The sequence below is a fragment of the Pectinophora gossypiella genome, chromosome 20 (assembly GCF_024362695.1).
Source record: "Pectinophora gossypiella chromosome 20, ilPecGoss1.1, whole genome shotgun sequence".
Taxonomy (NCBI): Eukaryota; Metazoa; Arthropoda; class Insecta; order Lepidoptera; family Gelechiidae; genus Pectinophora; species Pectinophora gossypiella.
The window spans coordinates 9,658,883-9,681,115 of NC_065423.1; the positions used below are offsets into that span (position 1 = coordinate 9,658,883).

A 22,233-nucleotide genomic window follows, 5' to 3' on the forward strand; every position below is an offset into this window, starting at 1 on the left:
CAATTTTACATAACGAACGTCTCATCCGCCTAAAACTACTGCAGCTTCTCACAACCTGTATAGCCGGGGAAAAGAAGCTGCAAAAAAAACCTCGGCACAAATTTTGAGTTATCCATACTGTCTAGCTAAAATTCGTGATAAATTGCTATAAAATGTGGAGCAACGTGGACTGTACCCCGTCTGAAGTATGAGTTACGAAAAAGAAAAGCCATCAGTTAGAAAAGGGCAGTCATCATCATCAGCCGTACGACGCCCACTGTTGGGCATAGGCCTCCCCCAAGGATCTCCACGACGATCGGTCCTGCGCAGAAAAGGGCAGTATTGACTGAAAATAAGTTTCTAAGATTTTTCTTTCTGATCTTTAGGGAACAAATATAACACTATGATTTTGCAGTTAAACGAAGCGCAAAGGATTATAGTGTAAAAATATAACCAAAACAATTATGTTTGTTTACTGCAATAGTACAGGGAAATGTCAAAATTGAAGAACATTCGACAGTAGCTTCACCTGATGGGAGAATAGGCAGTTTTTATCCTCATTATATCGAGGGTATCGACAAACGAAGCGAATGCTATCTACAGCTACGTGGATAAAAAACATACCAGTGATGTGCCGTTCCCGGGAATATTCCCAAAGCGGAAATATTCCCGTTGTAAAAACTCTTTAATAGTTATGACACTGGCTGCTTTTCCCTTTAAAATTGTTCTTTCTTGTACTCTGATCCTATCTGCCTAAACATTAGGTAATAAATCTCTTACATACGTTTTGCGTCTTTTAACTGCCGGAAACGTTCCAAAGTGGGAACATTCCCAGGGCACATCAATGGCTACACCTACAAGAGCCTAACTTTTTAATTTTGAATGGAGTGCGTATTTGTATTAGCTGGAGCAGCTAAGCTTGAGTCCGTACGACCAGCTGGGGGGCTGCGAGGAGTACCCTCGCTTCTCTGCCTCCTCGTCCACTTCAAACGGCTTCCTCAGCACTTTCATTAGGAATCGCACCTGAAATAATAATAACAGTTTTTGACTAAATAAATAATGTAAGTAAACAAAAATACAACTACATTTGATAGGAACCCTATGCTTTTCAGTACTTTCCGAGCGAGAGTGATTATAAAAGCTAAGCAAGAGGGTAACCAATTTTTTTATCTTGTGTATTGGGGTAACAGCCTCCGTGGTCTAGTGGTTAGAGCGTTAGGCCCACGATCTGGTGGTCCGGGTTCGATTCCCGATGGGGACATTGTCGAAATCAGTTTCTGACACTCCTTTGTTTGGTAAGGACTTTTCAGGCTTGAATCACGTGATTGTCCGAAAAAGTAAGATGATTCCGTGCTTCGGAGGGCACGTAAAGCCGTTGGTCCCGGGTATTAGCCGTAAAAACACCTCCACCAACCCGCATTGAAGCAGCGTGGTGGAGTATGCTCCATACCCCCTCCGGTTGATTGAGGGGAGGCCTGTGCCCAGCAGTGGGACGTATATAGGCTGTTTATGTATCCCCTTGGGGTAAGGGAAAGTCCTGCAGCCGTGAGGACAACCTAGTCAAATGAGATACTTTTTACGAAACGTCAAAACGAAAGTTTCCTTTGAGAGTTTGTATGGAAATATCCTGCGACGTCATCAATAAAAGCTGTCAAACGTCGTACACATTGTTACTGTTGTTATTTTTGATAATAAATCGAAAAGTAAAATGAGATTGACTTTTGACCATCTTAGACAGGCTTCTATTTCTAGATTAGCATTTTATAATTTATCTTTGACCCGGTCTTATATCTTGCCAGATCACGGGCTAATCTATGAAGCCTGACGGTTGTTTCTCTGCCTACCCTGCAAGAAAGCAAGACTTACCTTTTCAAAGTCGTTCTTCTCGGCGTCGGCGATCGCCTCCTGCATAATCCAGTTACGAGCCACGTACGCAGGGTTGACTGCGAGCATGCGCGCGCGACGTTCGTCTTCACTCACTGGGAATAAGTTGAAAAATCGTTTGAATCGCTTTTGAAATTGTTCTCGAACTCCGTGTAGAGAACATCCAATAAAAGTTATAAATCTGTGACAGTGAGCCTTTTAAGGTGATTCGTTTTCCATACAAAAGTTGATGCAGTGCTACAGGAAAACGGATAGAGGAATATTGTTATAAAACCGATAAATAGTAATATTTTGGTGTATTATTTTCGCAAACTAACAAAAATTTAGGGTCCGAATACGAGAAGTACCATATTTCAGACCCTCAATTTTGATCAATTCTACATTTGTAGTGGTGCAGATTACAGTGTATTTGCTGAGCGTGTAGAGGTGTCAATGTTAGTTTGTGTGCGTGATAGTTTTTTTTTTTTTCTAAAGGCTTTGACTACTTGACAAGTGTAATAGAATGTCAGTGACAATTTATAAAGAGATTTTGTATGAAGAGAATAAATATAAATAAAAAACTAAAAATACTACAATCTGAGAAAAGGAATATTGGAAAAATATTTTTGTAATAACGTATCTTATTTAAACATTTTTAAATAATGGGTAAATACCGTGTTTTAAAAGAGGACATATATTATAATAAAAAATCAATACATAAAATGAAATGGCTGTATGGGCATAGTTCCCTTTGCCTTACCCTTCGGGGAAAACCAAATCAAAAAAGAAGTTGTTGCATTTGCCGGCCTAAATAGTAGTCATTTATAATTAATTGTTTTTCCATCCAACATACAGATTTATTTATATTCTCTTTGCCGCGGACTTTTTGGTGGGACCGGGAACGGGAAGGTTGCTTTCTTCATTGAATAATCTAAATAATCAATACGAAGTGGTGTTTTGTGGTTAATGATCACATTAGTCAGAAAACATTCCCGATAGTATTATTAAATCGGAATATTCAATAAACAAAGTGTACCTATCTATTTTCGCTTTGCGCCAACAAGCCGCTTACTTCGTTTGGGGTTCGGAGTAGGAGTCTGCTCCGAGGGTGGGGGCTTAGGTTTCATCATTTCATTAATCATCATCAAGAAAAAAAAAACACAAGACATGGCTGTATGTTCATAGTTCCCTTTGCCTTGCCCTTTGGGAAAAAAATAAGATAAATTTTGAAATTTTTATGTATAATAAACAAACATCACAGACATCATGACAGATCTAAAACTAAATAAAATCTTTTTTCTTTTTTCTATTTGACTTATTTATGAATTTTAATCAAGAAAACGTGATAATAAGTTCGACAGCAACCAGTTCAGGTCCCCGAAACAGCCCATTTCAGGCCGCGTATATATGGAAATACTACTTCAATACGTCCCAGCCTCGTCTTTTTTTAACGTCCTCGTTATAAAAAGACGTCCTAACCTGAACTAACTAACCTAACAATAAACACCACGCGTAAATATATGTCCAGAAATGCGCTGTGAGTCGTCTGGACTGGGCGCGAAAACAACATAGAATTCGATTAGGTGCTAAGTGTCCCGCATGCTATCACCAGCTGTCACTGACATACGTATGAAGTCCCGCGGATTTTATTGGAACTAAATGACAAGTCATAATAATTGTATGCGGATACTGCGACATCAGCGCCGTGCTTGCGGGACGTCCTGAAGCGCTATTACATCTTTCAAACGCGATGCGACAAAGTTTGAACCTACGCAATTTAGGAAAAATCTACCTTATTATTACTGTACTGTGATCGTTATTTGTAAAATCATACAATACATATACACAATTCTTTATACACAATATAATTATTATGACATATTGTGGACTTTTCGGTATACCTACAAAAAAGGAACAATTCAACCATACGTTGTTTTGTTATATCTCAATGGGCTCAGGCAGCGTTTTCGCCGAAAGCTCCAAGTCGGCTATATTTGTAACGATAATTATGTTTGACATTCATCATCATTTTTGAACCATTTTATACAAAAAAAATACTTGTATAAATTATAAACCCTAAAGCACGCCCATGAACTCATTGGTGAAAACCGTATGAAAATCCGTTCAGTAGTTTTTTAGTTAGCCGCATGTTCACTGATGCGATTAATGCCTATTAGAATTTTACAAAATAAAAAATACGGAAATTACGGAAGGTACTTTAGTGCAAAGTAAATTATTGTATACTTAATTATAATATTATTGGTAAAAGTGATACTTTTTGAAAATTCCGTAACAAATAGACGGGTTCGCCAAATTCAATTGTAAAAAAAAATACAAAAAGTAAAAACAATTAAAACATGCAGTTGGGTTTGAACCGTGAACCTTAAGAATGGCGGCTACTGCTTTACCAAATGCGCCATTGAGAAGTTAGAAGTAGACTTCAAATTATGCATCTCTTTTAATAGCTAACCTAGTTCGCATGTGTGTGTGACAGCTTCGTGTTTGTACACAAATTGAAATGACACCAACTTTTGATGCAATGTTTCAATATGATATCTTCAGTAAATACTTCAAAATTGTAGCTTAACTTAAAGATAATGTATGTAAGATTTCGCCACCTAACATTTCACTGGGTCAGAACTCAACACTAAACGAATAAATGGAAAAAAATACGAAAACTGCAGAAGTAACGCCATCTACTGACGCAGCGTTACCTAGCTGACTGAAACACATCACCTTACTATGCGTCCTCCACAAAGGTCTCTGTTACCTTGGAATTTAAGTACCGCACTCGTGCACAGGATATGAAAGAAATAATACTATGTATAGAACTAATCGGTGGGCTGGGGTGATCGCTGTCTTTCACACACGCACGCACGCACACACACAAACACATAATTTATGCATACTGATGCATCGATATACGGCGCACCTTCCGTTCTTTGCTAAAACTGTTTACATTTATAATTGTATGCAGAAGTTTGTAATGGCCTTCTAATTTATATACTTTAGTTTTTGTAATACTATTAAGAAGCTGTAAATTTCCCAAATAAATAAAATAAAGAACGGCAACTCCCCCCCCCCCCCCCCCTCACAACATAGTTTAGACTTCAATCGTATGGTATCGTGTGGCGCCGTAATCTAGCTACAAGTAGGCTATGGCATTTGCTGAGCTGCAGCCGTTAATTACGAATATATTTATATGTAATTGTGTATTTTTACCAAATAAATACTTTTTTTTTATCTCAAGTTAGTCTTCAATCGTATGGGCGTCAGACGTCGCACACACAGCTGCACGTGTACGATATTGTCAATGTGTAGAGTCTGTGTAATACGAGGTTGTTCGAACAAGTGTCTGGGGTGTGATGGTACCTCAAAAATGACCCTGACATTCCTATTACTGAGTTTGGTAATCCAACTCACACGAGAGACATACAGTCATGAGCAATAATGTACCCACTTTAGAACTCTGTCGCACTAACATAGGTATTTGACATTTAGTGAGACTTACAGTTCAATTTGTCAAAAAAGTTAATGTGACATGGTACCAACCAAAGTACATATTAATGCTCGTGACCGTACATAAACTCACGCCTACTTCCGACCGGGGTAAGCAGATACTATGGACTTCCATTTGCTTCTTACCTCCTTCGACAGTCAATCTGTCCTGGTATTTCTTCACCCAGGCTTCCCATTTGGCACCTGCGGCAAGCAATTTGTCTAAAGACCACTTCTTCTCCAGCACAGACTTGTCCAACAATTCTTTGGGGTCCACCTGTAATTCAATACAATATAATAGTTGTTATCACTAATTTAAGAGCCACGCTCTTGTCGGTGTAGCATTCTCCATTCTTGTCTAAAAAAGGCCAATTCTTAACACACTTTATTCTTTGTTCTTACAGTTTTTATTATTATGGTACAATAGTTACACCAAATCAATAACATATAGCATAGCATAAGCTCACAACTACATCTGAGTTAGGGTAGTCAGAGGTACATCTATCTCAAGATGAACTAAGTACCCACACATCACCGAGCTTTCTGTTAGAAGAACGTGATAGATAGGTGGTGAACCGTATGGTCGTATATATTGTAAGTTGTTGATTCAAAAAGTAAGTTGATTCCGTGCTTCGGAGGGCACGTTAAGCCGTTGGTCCCGGCTATTAGCCGTAAAAACACCTCCACCAACCCGCAGTGGAGCAGCGTGGTGGAGTATGCTCCATACCCTCTCCGGCTGATTGAGAGGAGGCCTGTGCCCAGCAGTAGGACGTATATAGGCTATTTATGTTATGTAGTGAGTTGTCTTAATCTTACCTCAGCCATTTGTCTAAAAGTGCATGTGAAGTCTGCAGTAGTGTCCTGCATAGTTTGCAGCAGCTCTTGCACGAAGTCCTCATCACCATCCTGGGTTTGTTTCAGGCCGAGTTTCAATAAGTATGTCGACCTGTAAACAAAAAGAAACCTTTACAACTAAATAAAGTAACCATGGTGTCGATTCAACCATCAAACTTAACTTTAACTCAATTTGACAGGATTACAACGAAGATAAAAAAAACTAAATATATAAAAGGAGAAACTGACTGACTGACATATCAACGCACAGCCTAAACGGCTAAACGTAGGCACTTGAAATTTGGAAAGGACGTAGCTTAGGTACCGTAGAGTTGCACTAAAGAAAGAATTCCCGAAATTCCCACGGGAACGGAAATAGCGGGAAAATCCTTTTGTTTGAAAAATCTAAACCACTTACGTTGAACGCTTGAAATTTGGCATTCAGGTACCTTAGTTAACTTAAAGCTTAGTTGCAACAAGATATTGCAAAATTCTCACGGGAACGGGAGTTAACGGGAACAAACATTTGTATGAAAATATCTAAACTGCATAAGTCAGATGCTTGAAATTTGACATGCACTCCCACATACACAAAGATCTCTCAGTATTTTTTGTGTTATTTCCCCACCGGGATTCGAGCCCGGGACCTCCGGATCGTGAGTCTAACGCTCAACCACTGGACCACGGAGGCCGTTTTCTTATCCGCCGAAAAGGAAAGAGACGTGTAATCGACAGGCATAAAATTTATGGAACACACAATAATTTAGGTGTAAAAAGGACATACGTACAAAACTTTCTTCTTTACGTATTCTCCTAATGTACTCCTGACCGCTTTGATTTGCTCCTTCTGTTCTTCAGACAGTATGAGTTCCAGAGCTTCTGCGAATTTCTCCAAGTTCCATACTAGTATCTGTAATTGAAAGGTACAAATAAAATCCTCTAGAATTATGGCGTTTACGCACTACCGAATGTCCCCGTAATTCAGCTGTTGAACTTTGGGCTCACTATCCAGAGGTCCCGTGTTCGAATCCCGGTAAGGATATAACTTAAACATCACTGTGTGATCCCTAGTTTGATTAGGACATCACAGGCTGATCATTCGATTGTCTGAAATAAAGATGATGTGTGCTTCGGAATGCATGTTAAGTAGTCGGTCCCGACTACTATTTACTTAAGTATGGCGGGTGATAGTAACCCTGACACCAGGGTTGATGAGGTCGATCTTTGATCTGATAATCCTCACGAGAGGTTAAGACTAACCCTAGACAATACAGGTCGAGTCGAGAAGGTACTGTATTTCTAGGCGGATGAGAAGTTCGACAAAAAATATTCAGTGCGTTAGTGACATCGTAACGAAAACTTTAAGGGATGATTCAAGCCATGATTCTAAGTTGATATCAAGTGGATTTTATTTATTAGATTTTATTCTTATTCTTATTATTTATAAGTGGAATTATCCGTCGCAAAAGTAAAGAGTTGAAAATAATTTAAAAGACTAAAAAAATCATGAATTTTGCGACGGAAAATTCCCCTTGATATTAACTCAGAATCATGGTCTGAATCACCCCCCTTAGTATTCGTTACGATGTAACTAACACCCTGTATTTAAGTATTTAAAAATTGACGATTCAAAGTGTAACTGTTACAAACTTTGAGTGGTCTGCCCACCTCCATGATGATTACGAGCGCGATATATTTAATAAGTTTTTCTTGCAGCTTCTTTTCTCCGGCTATACAGGTTGTGAGAAGCTGCAGTAGTTTTAAGCGGATGAGGCGTTCGTTATGTAAAAATTGACGATTCAAAGTGTAACTATGTTACCTACTGAATAAAGATATTTTTGAATTTGAATATGTCTGGTACGAACGTAAGGCTATTTAGTAACTTTTTAACCGTCTACCTACCCTACAAAGCACATACTCACATCAGGTTGCCTGTTGTAAGCGTATCGGCCCATATCATCCGAAGAGTTCGGCACGTAATGGTGATAGTAGTGGTCAATGAACCCATAAGGACCATAGTCTATGGTCACTCCCAGTATGCTCACGTTGTCTGTGTTTAACACGCCGTGGGTGAAACCGAAGCCTGTGAAATATAATGACCACCATTACGTCGGCTGGACTGGCCATAGGCACACATCGGACACTTTGAGGCGAACCCAACTAGTTGGCCACTTAGTTCCGCTCGCGAGCAACAGATGGCGCCACCATTCAATAATGCAGTCCTGAAACGCGCTATCGAATTTTACACAGCGCGACGCATATATATATACAACTTCCAACATAACATAGTTGGATCGTCGATCTCTAGTCACACTACCAACTTGTGACTAGCGGGGTACTATACTCAAAGCGAAAACAAGCCCAATACAGGTTAGGTCACATACCTCCGGAAATGCATTTCTTGGGTATTGTGTGTTTGTATGCAAACTATCAAATTTTAATTTCTTACCTTGCCAGGTTGCAACCATATCTAAGTTTCTATGTGCCACTTCGGTGTACCACTTCACATATTTATCATCGGAAGACGAATGGACCTCTGGGAAATGGTGCTACAAATAAAAGGTGAAAACAGTTTTAGATTTATAAGGTTGCCTGGAAGAGATTGCTTTTAGGGATAAGGCAGCCTTTGTCCTAAAAGGTGAAAATAGTTTTAGATTTCTACGGTTGCCAGGAAGAGATTGCTTTAAGGAATAAGGCAGTTTTTGTCCTCTTTAAGCTAAATGTGTGTGAAGAAATAAATGCATACTGTACTGGTACGACTTCCAATTTTTAAGTAAGTAAATTATATAATTCATAGACGAATTGAATGAATTATATAATTCACTGGTGGTTCACTGGGTGTTAATCGCTTCCCATTAAAATGAATTATATAATTGAAAGCGATTAACACCCCCATAAACTGCTTCCATATTGGAAGCTCCAATTTGTTTTTAAATGGGGAGCGTTGAGCACCCATACCTTGCCAGCTATGGTGTGCCAAAAAAACTTACCTCAATAATGAAATCAACCAGCGTCCTCATAGTGCTGGGCTCGGCCCTCTTGAGCAGTATCTCCAGTGACCCTAGCCGGTACCAGCAGTTGGCTACGCGCATCACTATGGCTGCGCGTTCTTGCTTCGCGTTGCCACTGTATGTCTTGTCTCGCCAGACCTTGTGGTCGTCGCTTACTGGGGAATAAGATAAAATATATTTATGTATATATTCTTCTTCTTCTTACCATGTGGGTTGTGAGGTGGAATACCAATCTTATCAACCCTGGTGTCAGGGTTACTGTTGAGCCGCCAAAGGCCCCTGTAACAACTACTAACTTACATCAGTAAGTAGTAACCGGAACCAACGACTTAACGTGCCTTCCGAAGTACGGATCATCTTACTTTCGTACAATATGGGGATCAGCCTGTAATGTCCTTACCAAACTGGGGAACAACGTAATTTTTGTGATATTTGCCCACCGGGTTTCGAACCCGGGACCTCGTGTTCGTGAGCCGAACGCTCATACCACGTAACCACGGAGGCCGTTAAGGTGATGTGTTTTAGTCAGCTAGGTAACGCTGCGTCAGTAGATGGCGTTACTTCTGCAGTTTTCGTATTTTTTTCCATTTATTCGTTTAGTGTTGAGTTCTGACCCAGTGAAATGTTAGGTGGCGAAATCTTACATACATTATCTTTAAGTTAAGCTACAATTTTGAAGTATTTACTGAAGATATCATATTGAAACATTGCATCAAAAGTTGGTGTCATTTCAATTTGTGTACAAACACAAAGCTGTCACACACACATGCGAACTAGGTTAGCTATTAAAAGAGATGCATAATTTGAAGTCTACTTCTAACTTCTAAATGGCGCATTTGGTAAAGCAGTAGCCGCCATTCTTAAGGTTCACGGTTCAAACCCAACTGCATGTTTTAATTGTTTTTACTTTTTGTATTTTTTTTTACAATTGAATTTGGCGAACCCGTCTATTTGTTACGGAATTTTCAAAAAGTATCACTTTTACCAATAATATTATAATTAAGTATACAATAATTTACTTTGCACTAAAGTACCTTCCGTAATTTCCGTATTTTTTATTTTGTAAAATTCTAACAGGCATTAATCGCATCAGTGAACATGCGGCTAACTAAAAAACTACTGAACGGATTTTCATACGGTTTTCACCAATGAGTTCATGGGCGTGCTTTAGGGTTTATAATTTATACAAGTATTTTTTTTGTATAAAATGGTTCAAAAATGATGATGAATGTCAAACATAATTATCGTTACAAATATAGCCGACTTGGAGCTTTCGGCGAAAACGCTGCCTGAGCCCATTGAGATATAACAAAACAACGTATGGTTGAATTGTTCCTTTTTTGTAGGTATACCGAAAAGTCCACAATATGTCATAATAATTATATTGTGTATAAAGAATTGTGTATATGTATTGTATGATTTTACAAATAACGATCACAGTACAGTAATAATAAGGTAGATTTTTCCTAAATTGCGTAGGTTCAAACTTTGTCGCATCGCGTTTGAAAGATGTAATAGCGCTTCAGGACGTCCCGCAAGCACGGCGCTGATGTCGCAGTATCCGCATATAATTATTATGACTTGTCATTTAGTTCCAATAAAATCCGCGGGACTTCATACGTATGTCAGTGACAGCTGGTGATAGCAGGACACTTAGCAGCTACTTAATCGAATTCTATGTTGTTTTCGCGTCCAGTCCAGACGACTTGCATCGCATTTCTGGACTTATATTTACGCGTGGTGTTTATTGTTAGGTTAGTTAGTTCAGGTTAGGACGTCTTTTTTTAACGAGGACGTTAAAAAAAGACGAGGCTGGGACGTATTGAAGTAGTATTTCCATATATACGCGGCCTGAAATGGGCTGTTTCGGGGACCTGAACTGGTTGCTGTCGAATTTATTATCACGTTTTCTTGATTAAAATTCATAAATAAGTCAAATAGAAAAAAGAAAAAAGATTTTATTTAGTTTTAGATCTGTCATGATGTCTGTGATGTTTGTTTATTATACATAAGAATTTCAAAATTTATCTTATTTTTTTTCCCAAAGGGCAAGGCAAAGGGAACTATGAACATACAGCCATGTCTTGTGTTTTTTTTTCTTGATGATGATTAATGAAATGATGAAACCTAAGCCCCCACCCTCGGAGCAGACTCCTACTCCGAACCCCAAACGAAGTAAGCGGCTTGTTGGCGCAAAGCGAAAATAGATAGGTACACTTTGTTTATTGAATATTCCGATTTAATAATACTATCGGGAATGTTTTCCGACTAATGTGATCATTAACCACAAAACACCACTTTGTATTGATTATTTAGATTATTCAATGAAGAAAGCAACCTTCCCGTTCCCGGTCCCACCAAAAAGTCCGCGGCAAAGAGAATATAAATAAATCTGTATGTTGGATGGAAAAACAATTAATTATAAATGACTACTATTTAGGCCGGCAAATGCAACAACTTCTTTTTTGATTTGGTTTTCCCCGAAGGGTAAGGCAAAGGGGACTATGCCCATACAGCCATTTAATTTTATGTATTGATTTTTTATTATAATATATGTCCTCTTTTAAAACACGGTATTTACCCATTATTTAAAAATGTTTAAATAAAATACGTTATTACAAAAATATTTTTCCAATATTCCTTTTCTCAGATTGTAGTATTTTTAGTTTTTTATTTATATTTATTCTCTTCATACAAAATCTCTTTATAAATTGTCACTGACATTCTATTACACTTGTCAAGTAGTCAAAGCCTTTAGAAAAAAAAAACTATCACGCACACAAACTAACATTGACACCTCTACACGCTCAGCAAATACACTGTAATCTGCACCACTACAAATGTAGAATTGATCAAAATTGAGGGTCTGAAATATGGTACTTCTCGTATTCGGACCCTAATTTTTTGTTAGTTTGCGAAAATAATACACCAAAATATTACTATTTCTCGGTTTTATAACAATATTCCTCTATCCGTTTTCCTGTAGCACTGCATCAACTTTTGTATGGAAAACGAATCACCTTAACTGTATACCTATTGAGTTTCCGACCTATAATAATGATTGATGATAACACCATACATAGTAGCCCAGTTGGAGTAACGCTTGACTCTCACTGTAAAGTCCCAGGTTCGAATCCCTATTTGAAATTCATGTTTGGATCAAAAATGATTATCATGGGCTCAGCTGTGAGAAAACCCACCCTCTCTCTCTATTTAAGAGCTGCGCTCTTGTCGGTGGAGTAATCGCCATTCCTCTCTTCTTCCCGCCAAAACCTTCACCTCCCGATACGACACGACCTGCACCTCCTCTTTTATTTGTTTCATAAATGTTATCCTAGGTCTACCCCTTCCTCTCTTCCCTTCAATTTTTGAGTTGGTGAGAAAACCCACATTTCCGAAAAATGCGTTTTGGAGGTATCTTAATGTGTAATGAGCTGGTTATTTCTTCGCGGATGGGAAGGTTAGACAGGCAGTCGCTTCTGTAACAAGCCTGACCTGTCAAATCTTCAGGTTAGGTAAGCGGACTTTGTGAGAAATGGGATAACGCTAGGGAGATGATGGTGACATCAAATATATTGTGTCATCTTACCTACCAGCGCGGCTGCCCGGGTGGTAGGGATGCCCAGGTAGTGACAAGCCTCTGATGCCACCATCTCTCTGATGGAGGAGCGCAGCACTGCACGACCGTCACCGAACCTGGAGTATGGGGTCTCCCCTGATCCCTTGAGTTGCGGTTGCCATATTTCGCCTTTACTGGAAACCAGAAATAGGCTAGGTAATCACCTTGTTGGCAACACCAATACGCGCGCGCACGCGCGATTCAACAGAAGGTATAAGAAAACCAAGTAGGTATGCTCAATACTATGACAAGCCGCCATTGCTAGCCCATTAATGACGAAAGTGTTACCATTTAATTGGTATCTCCAAAATTCCAAGGATGTAATTTTATTTTTTCAAATTAAGTGAATTACTGACTAATGTATTTCATTACTTTGTTTTAAGTTTACGCGGTTACTTCACTCCAATCTCATCGTCATCCCGTGTCGACTGTTGCACTTGCAACAGTGTCGAAATATCGGGAGTCTCATATCCCTATTTCAAACGCGGTAAGTACCCGTTATTGTGTTTTAATTATTTCATTACTATTATTTGTCACATTAAAAATCATTAAAACTGTACATAAATCTTTTACTAAAAGTACAAAATTTCCTTGCAAAGTAAATTAAAAACATTGGACGTGGGTAATTTATTTTTTACGAAATGGCAATGCGGGGTCGGAAGACGTCAGCTGGGTTAACCTTGAAATGCCAGCTGTCAGTTTTGAGCATATTCTTATACCATGACAGGAACGCGGCGTCGCGGACGTCCCCGGCCCTCTCCCTCCCAATTCTCGACAGACACCGCCGCCGCCGCACGCGCGCTTTTCAATTTGTCGTACTATCCGTAATAATAGCTCTCTGTAACCTAACCTTTTAAATACAATTTTATAATTTGCTAACTTTAGTTTAATAATCATCACGCAGTCTACTATTCACACCTAGTTTGTGGGTTGTGATGTGGATTACCAACCTCATCAACCTTGGTGTCAGGGTTATTATTAAGCTGCCAAAGGCCCCCGTGGCTCATGTAATAACAACCAAATGCTCGACCACTGAACCACAGAGGCCATTGACCTGGTTAAATCAGATACACATACATACATAAACTCACGCCCGTAATCCTTAATGGGGTTGGCAGGGCCACAAGTAATAAGAGGACAACTTTCATAAAAATTAGAACTGAAGTAACATGAAAGGGATTTCTTTGTTTATTGATATAATTTTATGTACCTGTTAACATATTCTCCTAGAATATGAGCTCTGCCATCTCCCAGCTGATCAGCCCAGTACCCAAACTGATACCCTCCGTATCTGTAAATTACACAATAATATTAATAATGCAATTCTTGAATTCTTTTGTTAGGAAAACTTTTTATAAACCTTTTTTTTAGGATGCCTATTGTATTTCTTATGTCCTATCTGAAATTCTTATTGTTCTTGTGTGTTTGTAAAAAGTTTTGTATTTATTTGTATAATTTCACTAAAAAAAAACAAGTCAAGAAAAGATATTAGAAAAAAATCTGACAACTTAATAGAGATTGTTTAAATTAGAATAATGTTTTTTGAAACACATATAATTTCCATACAAAATATTATGTTACTATAATAACTACCATTTGTGTGTGTAATAATATGTTATGAGTGTGTATGTGTGTGTGTGTGTGTGTGTGGTTATCTGGAAGAGATTGCTTTTAGCTATAAGGCCACCTTCACCCACTTTTAGTTGTTAGTTTTTTCTTGTACCTGTTGTGTGTGCAATAAAGGGTTCATTCATTAATTAATTCATTCATTCATGTTACCTATGTGAAACAGTCAACCCTCCTTCTGGCAGGTATCGTCCAGCCACAAAGTGTATAAACTCTTCGGAGTCTGCCACCTTTGGGTCCAGGTCAAACAGATCCTGTAGAGCATCCCCCGACACACAAACCAGATGCAGGGCGCCTGTTAACGGCTCTACTGGTACCTGAAAGCAAATTGGTTTTACAAATTGCAAAAAGTTATGAAATATTAATTATTAATATATATTTGTGTTGTTCTTATATGATGATAATGATGAAATACACGTAGGAAACATTACTTAAACAAAACATATGAAAATTATAAACAAAATTGCGAATAACAAGTAATAGTAGTCAAACTAATATCTACCTTAGAGAACACAGCATTTTTTACGGCGACAGGAACATTGTACTCAGGATTCTCATCGATAGGAAGTTTAGCATAGCTAGGAGGACTCCTGAACTTCCACTCCTTAAAATCACTTATTAATTTCATGTTGTTCGCAAGCTTTAAACTTTGGTCATTCAACGCCGAAGCAAAGACACAAAATGCTCGCTTCATGAGCAAGTTACAGACAGATATGTCCGGAAGATATAAAAAATAAGTAGCCAATTAAATCAATCATTAAATTTATGCTAATTCACCATGAAAATTAAGATATTTAATCGCTTTCGGATAAATAACAATATTGCGAACTGTGACTGTCAAACAAATGTCATGCGTGTCACTGTCACTTAGTTTTTTTTTTAAATAGTGTTTCACCTGTAAGGATTGATGTGGATTGACGAATAATCACTTGAAAGTCAAAAAAGATTGATACATTTCATGACATTTATTAAAAAGTTTTACAAGCCCACACTTTAGCTAGAGCAGCTGACCTTCAGAGCATAAGCCCACTGGGGCGGTTGAGCAGAGAAACCTCGTTTTTCAGCTTCAGGCTGAACTTCGTATGGATTACGCATTACTTCCAATAGGAATCGCACCTGGAATAAAAGATGCAAGTCCATAAATTAATTGAATGTATTTTGAAAATTGAATAAGCACTAAATTATTTACCTTTTGATAGTCGTCTTTCTCAGCATCAACAATTGCCTCTTGCAGCAACCAGTTGCGAGGCACATAAGCGGGATTCACACTCAACATGCGACGACGGCGTTCATCTTCGAAAAGTCCTTCTGAACTTGGATCCACTGAGAACACAACGATTCAATTATGTCAAAAACAAACTTTTCAAAAATGTAATCATTGACATAATTAATCTTACCAGCTTCCTTATCAAGCCGCTCGCGATATTGGTCGAGCCAACAACCCCAAGAAGCGTGGGATGACAGGCGCTTCAGAGACCACTTCTCATCCAATTTAGCTTCGCTTACCATTTCACATGGCTCCAACTAAGACGTGAAAAGACGTATTTGTAAAATTAAGGACAGTAAAGGTTTTATCAATTCAAAATACAGCAGGTCTGTTATAACAGTAATATAGTAGAAAGTAGTTTAAATTGCAATTGCTTCGTTAAAATTATATCAATAAATGAATAATAATTTGCCAGAATGATAAGTACTTCGGCTAACTGCCTAAATGAGCAAGTAAAGTCCGCTCCAGTTTGCTGCATCATGTCCAACAATTTCTCCACCAGCTGTTCATCTCCCCAGCGCTCTTCCTTTAAGCCGATCTTCATCAAAAATGTTTCCCTGAAGCGGAATATTGTTTTATTATTGAACTATATTATATGACTTCTAGTCTGGTGTAAAATGGTAAATAGGCGCTTACAAAATCTTGTTTTTGCAGTACGTGTCCAAAGTTTTCATAATATGTGACATGTGTACTTGCTGTGCCGAGTTCAAAAGAGGCTTGAAAGCATTTGCCAGTTGGCTTATATTCCAAACAACTATCTAAAATATTAACATTCCATTATATAAGAACCAATAATTGCAAAAAAAAAAGAAAAATATGATTAGTAGCTAAGAGTAATAAAACTATACATACGTCAGGTTGTTTGGCCAAAGCATATCGTCCTTCACCATCGGAACAGTTGGCTACAAATCCACCGTCGTAAGAGTCCACGAAACCAAAAGGACCAAAGTCTACTGTGAGACCAAGAAGACTCATGTTGTCAGTATTCAACAGTCCATGGGTAAAACCTAGACCTAGAATGGAGATTTCCATCGGATTATTCATAATTAAGAAGCGACTTTGGATCAATATTGTCGCGCTAAAAGTTTAAATAGATATTAATTACGCACCTTGCCATTTAGCTACCAGGTCCAAAGTACGATGAGCAATTTCAGAGAATAATCTGATGTATCGATTTTCATCCGTCAAATGAATATCAGGAAAATACTCCTGAAAAAATAAGGGCAAGTATGGAGTACTCAGTCAAGTGCACGTTGTTCAAATCCAACCACTCTTAATCATAAAAGCAAGTTACCTTTATTACAAAATCAGCAAGCTGCTTTAAGACAGGAATTTCTCCGCTTCGTGATAGGATCTCAAAGGTACCAAAGCGGAACCAGCAAGGGGAGATGCGAAGCAGCACAGCAGCCCTTTCACGGCGAGGATTCCCGGTATAGAAAACGTCACGCACTACTGCTTCTTCACTTACTGTCAGATTGGAATATCAAGTAAGTAATGAAGAAAAAATACACCAACAAAAATGAGCAAAATAATGGCCTTCTAACCCACAAGCCCCGCAGCGCGCGTAGTTGGCACGCCGAGTCCATGGCAGGCTTCGCATGCGATCATTTCCCTGATTGCCGCACGAAGCACGGCACGACCATCATGGATTCGCGAGTAAGGTGTTTGACCTGAGCCTTTGAGCTGCAGCTGCCATCTTTCACCATTGCTAGATGAAATACAGACATTTTATTTGTAAAAGGATCTTGAAATAAAATTATTAAATGTTTTTGAAAAAGATCTATTTTACCGATTTACATATTCACCCAGAATATGTGCTCTTCCGTCTCCTAGTTGTCCAACCCACAAGCCATATTGATGTCCACCGTACCTGCAAAGTGTTCGTAGCGATATATCGTAACATTTAATTATATTTAGTGTGAGTTTATTTTTTTTACTTCCAACATACCGGTGAGCCACAGGTAGCGCTCCATAAGGTAGTTTTCTACCAGCAATAAATTCCACAAATTCTTCGCGGTTCGCGATTTCTGGATCCATATCCAAGATATTTTTTAATGCATCTTCAGAAATACAAACGAGGTGAATGTTGCGCTCCAAAGGACGCGGAGTAACCTATTAAAAAATATTGCATTCAATTTTTTTTAATCCGAATATTTTTTTTATTGAAAATTAAGTGATAAACTTAATGTACCTCTGAGAAAACAACATTCTTAATATTTGCCCGAATTTGATCATGATTTTCGTCGATAGGCAGTAAAATATATTTCGGATATTGACTAAATCTCCACTCAGTTAAATTTTTCTTCAAAGACGTAGTTTCTCCTTCCATTTTCATATTGAATATTTTTGAATTCGTCTTGTTGATGTCAAATAAAATAAATAAATAATTTAATAAAATAAAAATTGATAGATAATAATTGTTTAAAAATTTGAAAAATATCTTTCAACCGCCTTGTCATTTATTTGTCATGGTCCACCACCAATAATTTTACTTTTGGCTTTTGAGATTTGTTTTGAGATTGAACAATTTAATTGATTGTTTATGTCATCAATTGACGTCAATCGCTATCAAGTCACTTAATCCTCATCTAATTTTTGATAAATTTTAGATTCATTGACTTAATCAATTTCCATATAGTGCTGCTGCGATTCCTGAATAATTTCCTAATTAATTTAATTTTTCAGTGATAGTGAATTGTACAACCCTAATCTCGCGTGTCAAGGTCATGGTTACACTACAAAATTCAATAATCATTATGTTTCCAATATTTCGTTGCCATATAAGATTATCTTAAATAGTAGGGTTACACATCACACCGGAACCCCATCCGGAGTGAAATTCGTCAGTTCGGCGACCGCAATTTCAAGATTTTCAAGTTCACTCACTTTCCCGTGCCACTTTCTCAATTTCTCACTTTCGAAAAAAATTCCAATACTGTGCTTTGAGAAGATAAGACATCCGTGTGATAAATTCTTGTGTGAGGTGCTATAATTTGTGAACGGTGAATGAAATTTGTTTCATTATATTTCGTGTTTCACGGATTCTAATTTACGAGTATGGTGTACACGGAAGGATATTTGAAGGAAAAGCTGACCAAGGAATTGGACGCCGTTCATGTCGTAAGTACGATCTGTCAAATGTATTGACCTGCCGCGTGTCAGCGCGTTTTATTTATGAATTACTGTTTAAAACTGTGATAAATAGTTATTCTTACGCAATGGGGAGGAAATCTGATCCCGATAGGTTCAGTGTTACAAAAGATGGGTTGTTGCCTGGTGTATTTTTCTCGTTGTTCGTACGATGGTGTGTGGCAGCGTATCCTTATTCTGGGGCGAAGAAACCGCCGATGTTTGGTGATTATGAGGCTCAGAGACACTGGCAAGAGATAACAGTGCACACGCCTCTCGCGAATTGGTACAGAAACACAACACAAAACGATCTCCAGTACTGGGGACTGGACTACCCGCCGTTGACGGCGTATCACAGTTTCCTGATGGGTCTGGTAGCCGACTGGCTGGACCCGGAGTCCGTGCGGCTGTTCGCCTCGAGAGGTTATGAGAGCGACACGCACAAGACCTTCATGCGCTGGACAGTATTCCTGAGTGATATTTACTTCTTTGTCACTGCTGTGCTGTGCCTTTGTATAGATTCTGAACGTATAAAGCCTAAGGAACTGAAAAATGTGTTTAAAAGGACAGATATAGCGACAATTATGTTTTTGTTGTACCCGGGCATAATTTTAATAGACTATGGACATTTTCAGTATAACTGTGTGTCGTTAGGGCTGTTTTTGTGGGCAGCGTTTTTTATAGTAGCAATAGAGAATGACACCTTGGCTTCTATCTTCTTTGTCTTAGCTTTGAATTACAAACAAATGGAACTATACCATTCTTTACCATTTTTCTTCTATTTATTACGAAAATGTTTCATAGGCATACCTAACAGAGGAAAGATTCCATACATTGTAGGTAATTTTAACAAATTAGCTGTTGCAGTAATTTCAACGTTTATAATTATCTGGTTTCCGTTTGCAACGTCTTGGGATAATTTGTTTCAAGTAGTGCATAGAATGTTTCCACTGAAAAGAGGGGTTTTTGAAGACAAGGTGTCTAATGTGTGGTGTTTCATCAACGTGTTTATAAAATTGAAATCTATTTATAGCAATGAACAAATGGCAAAAATTTGTCTGATAACAACTGCAGCTGCAGCATTACCATCTTGCCTCGATTTATTCTTTAGAATTAGCAGAAAGAAGTTCATTTTATCACTGATAAATGTCTCGTTAGCATTCTTCTTATTTTCTTTCCAAGTCCACGAGAAAACAATCCTGTTAGTTTCAATCCCCGTTGCAATGCATTTTCCTGAAGATCCGTTCATGTGTTTCTGGTTCCTACTCATTTCTTACTTCAGTATGTTGCCGTTGCTACTAAAAGATGGCCTTTTAATACCTTTTATCGTTACTACAGTAATTTACACAAGCTTTTATAGTATTGCATTGAAGATAGCAGAGCCTAGTATGGGATTCTTATCATTTTTCAATGCGAATAGAGTTTACAGTCTCGTGAAGCCAAAGCAAAAGAGATCTTTTCTATTAAAACTCGTTAGTATAAACTTTTTTATTTCTATTATAGGCATGCTATGGCTTACCTTTGCGTCTGTTTTATTAAAACCACCTCCAAAGTATCCAGATCTATTCCCACTACTAGTCTCTGTGTATTCTTGTTCACATTTCCTCTTCTTTTTCTTGTATTTCAACTATCAACAGTTCTCGTTGCCAACTGAACTGCCAAAAGTACAAAAAGTTAAAACTAAGTAGTGTGCTATAGAGGTTTCAACAAGTTCTAAGTCAATTTTGCATTTGTACATTACTTGAAGATATTTGATTTGTTATTCAAAAATGAAGTCAAATGATTTTCTTTTTAAATCTTGCACTTATGGTATTCAAGTTGTATGGTTGTCTTAGCTTTGTAATGTAGAAAGAGAACAAATTATGAAGTATTTAAATTGATACAAAATGCAATTGAAGAACAGAAAGAACATTTTGAACCAAAGAGAAAATTGTTTATAATCTTCATTTTAAAGCCAAGTTTAGCAAAAATGTTGTATATTTAATTTATGTTTCAACATTCCTAATTAAATACTTTTTAAGCTCTTCCTTGTTTGTCTGTTTCACACTTCTGACACCATTGTTGATGAAGTTCGTCACCACATTACAAGCCACATGATAGAAGAAAACCAGGTTCCTTATTTTTGAATTGCTCACCTTCAAGTGACGTTCGAAAATATATACCCATTTCACGTAGCGCATCAGAACTTGTCATTTGCAAGATGAGACAGGTATACAGGATGTTAGTGACATCGTAACAAAAACTTAGAGGAATGATTCCGAGTTGATACCAAGTGGAATTTTCCTTCGCAAAAGTATGGAACTGAAAATAATTTAAAAATCACGAAAATTTTCATGATTTTTCCGACAGGAAATTCCTCTTGATATCAACTCAGAATCATGGTCTGATTCCTATACAAACACTATGATCACCAACTCTTCAATTTAGGCAAAATATGGGGCTTAAAACATATCTCTCTGACCTTCCAACCCGCGAAGGGAAAACCAGTCCAATACAAGTTAGGTCACATACCTCCAAAAATGCATTTCTTGGGATTGTGGGTTTCCTCACGATGTTTTCCTTCACGTGATAATCATTTATTATCTAAACATGAATTCAAAAACAAATTCGACAATCATTGGTTTAGGCCTGTGCTGGATTCGAAGCTGCGACCTCAAAGTGAGAGGCAAGCGTCCTACCAACTGGGCTACCACGGTTCTTGCCCGGCCCAGTAGTCTGTACTAATTTAGTGTTTTAACAGCCGAATGATGAGCACGTCTGTGCTAACATGGATGACCGCGTCACTCTCTATTAGCCGAGATTGAGACCAGCACAATAAAACAAATAAAGAAAGAAGCGCGGTTTCAGGAAACTGTCCACCCCACTTTGTCTCAAGCCGTGGCATGCGCTGTTTTCACCTATGTTGCATAATTATGCGCGTGGTTTCACTGGCGCACGTGCGCGTTGGATGCGTGCGCAGACGCAAGCGTGCGTCCAGCTAGGTTAATGTTAGTTGCTTCAGGGCTGAAACAAAAGATATTGAGCAATATCGACGTATGTCAAACGTTTTCTACGCATTACGGTAGCGAAGTGACCTAATGCATGTTTTAATGTACATGTATAATAAGTATAGTCCCCGCCTTTCTCAGAAACTACAAATCGTATTCCAATAATTATTTTTCTATTGGACTAAGTTCAATTTTAAGTTCAGTTCATTCAACAACATGAGTTCTTCTTGCAGTTCGACCGTCTTTCTATTTGCTTACTTCAGAATTATGTAGTTTCCTAGGTCAAAGATAAATTATGTAATTCTGATTACTAAATAAAGACAGATCTAAAGGTGACAAAAATCGTTTTAATTTTTCTTTTTAAGAGCCTTCCCACACTAGCGTCTTTCGAGCGTCGTCGTCGTGCCAGCGTCCGTGCAT

General features: G+C 38.1%; 4 protein-coding genes across 4 annotated transcripts in view; 2 read left to right on the plus strand and 2 right to left on the minus strand.

Moving 5' to 3' along the window:
* Positions 1-19: 19 nt before the first annotated feature.
* LOC126376228 (protein adenylyltransferase SelO-like) lies at positions 20-15,274 on the minus strand. Its single transcript, XM_050023493.1, has 12 exons — positions 14,933-15,274; positions 14,584-14,747; positions 14,015-14,095; positions 12,775-12,938; positions 9,165-9,340; positions 8,624-8,723; positions 8,097-8,257; positions 6,963-7,084; positions 6,157-6,286; positions 5,488-5,617; positions 1,846-1,958; positions 20-1,002 (listed from the first exon to the last, which is right to left on the minus strand). Exons 1-12 carry the CDS (start codon positions 15,122-15,124, stop codon positions 880-882), a joined length of 1,656 nt encoding a protein of 551 aa, XP_049879450.1. The 5' UTR covers positions 15,125-15,274; the 3' UTR covers positions 20-879.
* Positions 15,275-15,416: 142 nt separating this feature from the next.
* LOC126376258 (protein adenylyltransferase SelO-like) lies at positions 15,417-17,803 on the minus strand. The gene is made up of 11 exons (XM_050023557.1): positions 17,646-17,803; positions 17,487-17,567; positions 17,242-17,405; positions 16,992-17,164; positions 16,807-16,906; positions 16,550-16,710; positions 16,334-16,455; positions 16,125-16,254; positions 15,828-15,954; positions 15,620-15,753; positions 15,417-15,546 (listed from the first exon to the last, which is right to left on the minus strand). The coding sequence occupies exons 1-11, from the start codon at positions 17,732-17,734 to the stop codon at positions 15,424-15,426; spliced, it is 1,404 nt and encodes a 467-aa protein (XP_049879514.1). The 5' UTR covers positions 17,735-17,803; the 3' UTR covers positions 15,417-15,423.
* A 597-nt stretch (positions 17,804-18,400) lies between these two features.
* The window catches only part of LOC126376333 (bolA-like protein 2), a 43,731-nt gene continuing 39,898 nt past the window's right edge, over positions 18,401-22,233 (plus strand). Inside the window, exon 1 of the mRNA XM_050023666.1 lies at positions 18,401-18,817. Within this exon, the coding sequence (XP_049879623.1) occupies positions 18,755-18,817 (63 nt within the window). The 5' untranslated portion in view covers positions 18,401-18,754. The remainder of the gene's footprint in view (positions 18,818-22,233) is intronic.
* LOC126376237 (dolichyl pyrophosphate Man9GlcNAc2 alpha-1,3-glucosyltransferase) lies at positions 18,826-20,853 on the plus strand. The gene has a single exon (XM_050023508.1). It carries the CDS (start codon positions 18,916-18,918, stop codon positions 20,512-20,514), a length of 1,599 nt encoding a protein of 532 aa, XP_049879465.1. The 5' UTR covers positions 18,826-18,915; the 3' UTR covers positions 20,515-20,853.

Excerpts from the sequence above, each read along its gene's own strand:
- LOC126376258 (XM_050023557.1), bottom strand. The coding sequence starts at position 17,734 with ATGGATCCAGAAATCGCGAACCGCGAAGAATTTGTGGAATTTATTGCT. Across the intron at positions 17,406-17,486 it reads CTGGGTGAATATGTAAATCG|CAATGGTGAAAGATGGCAGC; the intron begins GTAAAATAGATC and ends TATTTCATCTAG. Across the intron at positions 15,955-16,124 it reads CATTTAGGCAGTTAGCCGAA|TTGGAGCCATGTGAAATGGT; the intron begins GTACTTATCATT and ends TTCACGTCTTAG.
- LOC126376228 (XM_050023493.1), bottom strand. The coding sequence starts at position 15,124 with ATGAAGCGAGCATTTTGTGTCTTTGCTTCGGCGTTGAATGACCAAAGT. Across the intron at positions 14,096-14,583 it reads GGGTTGACTGTTTCACATAG|ATACGGAGGGTATCAGTTTG; the intron begins GTAACATGAATG and ends TGTAATTTACAG. Across the intron at positions 12,939-14,014 it reads CTAGGAGAATATGTTAACAG|TAAAGGCGAAATATGGCAAC; the intron begins GTACATAAAATT and ends TCTGGTTTCCAG.
- LOC126376237 (XM_050023508.1), top strand. The coding sequence starts at position 18,916 with ATGGGGAGGAAATCTGATCCCGATAGGTTCAGTGTTACAAAAGATGGG.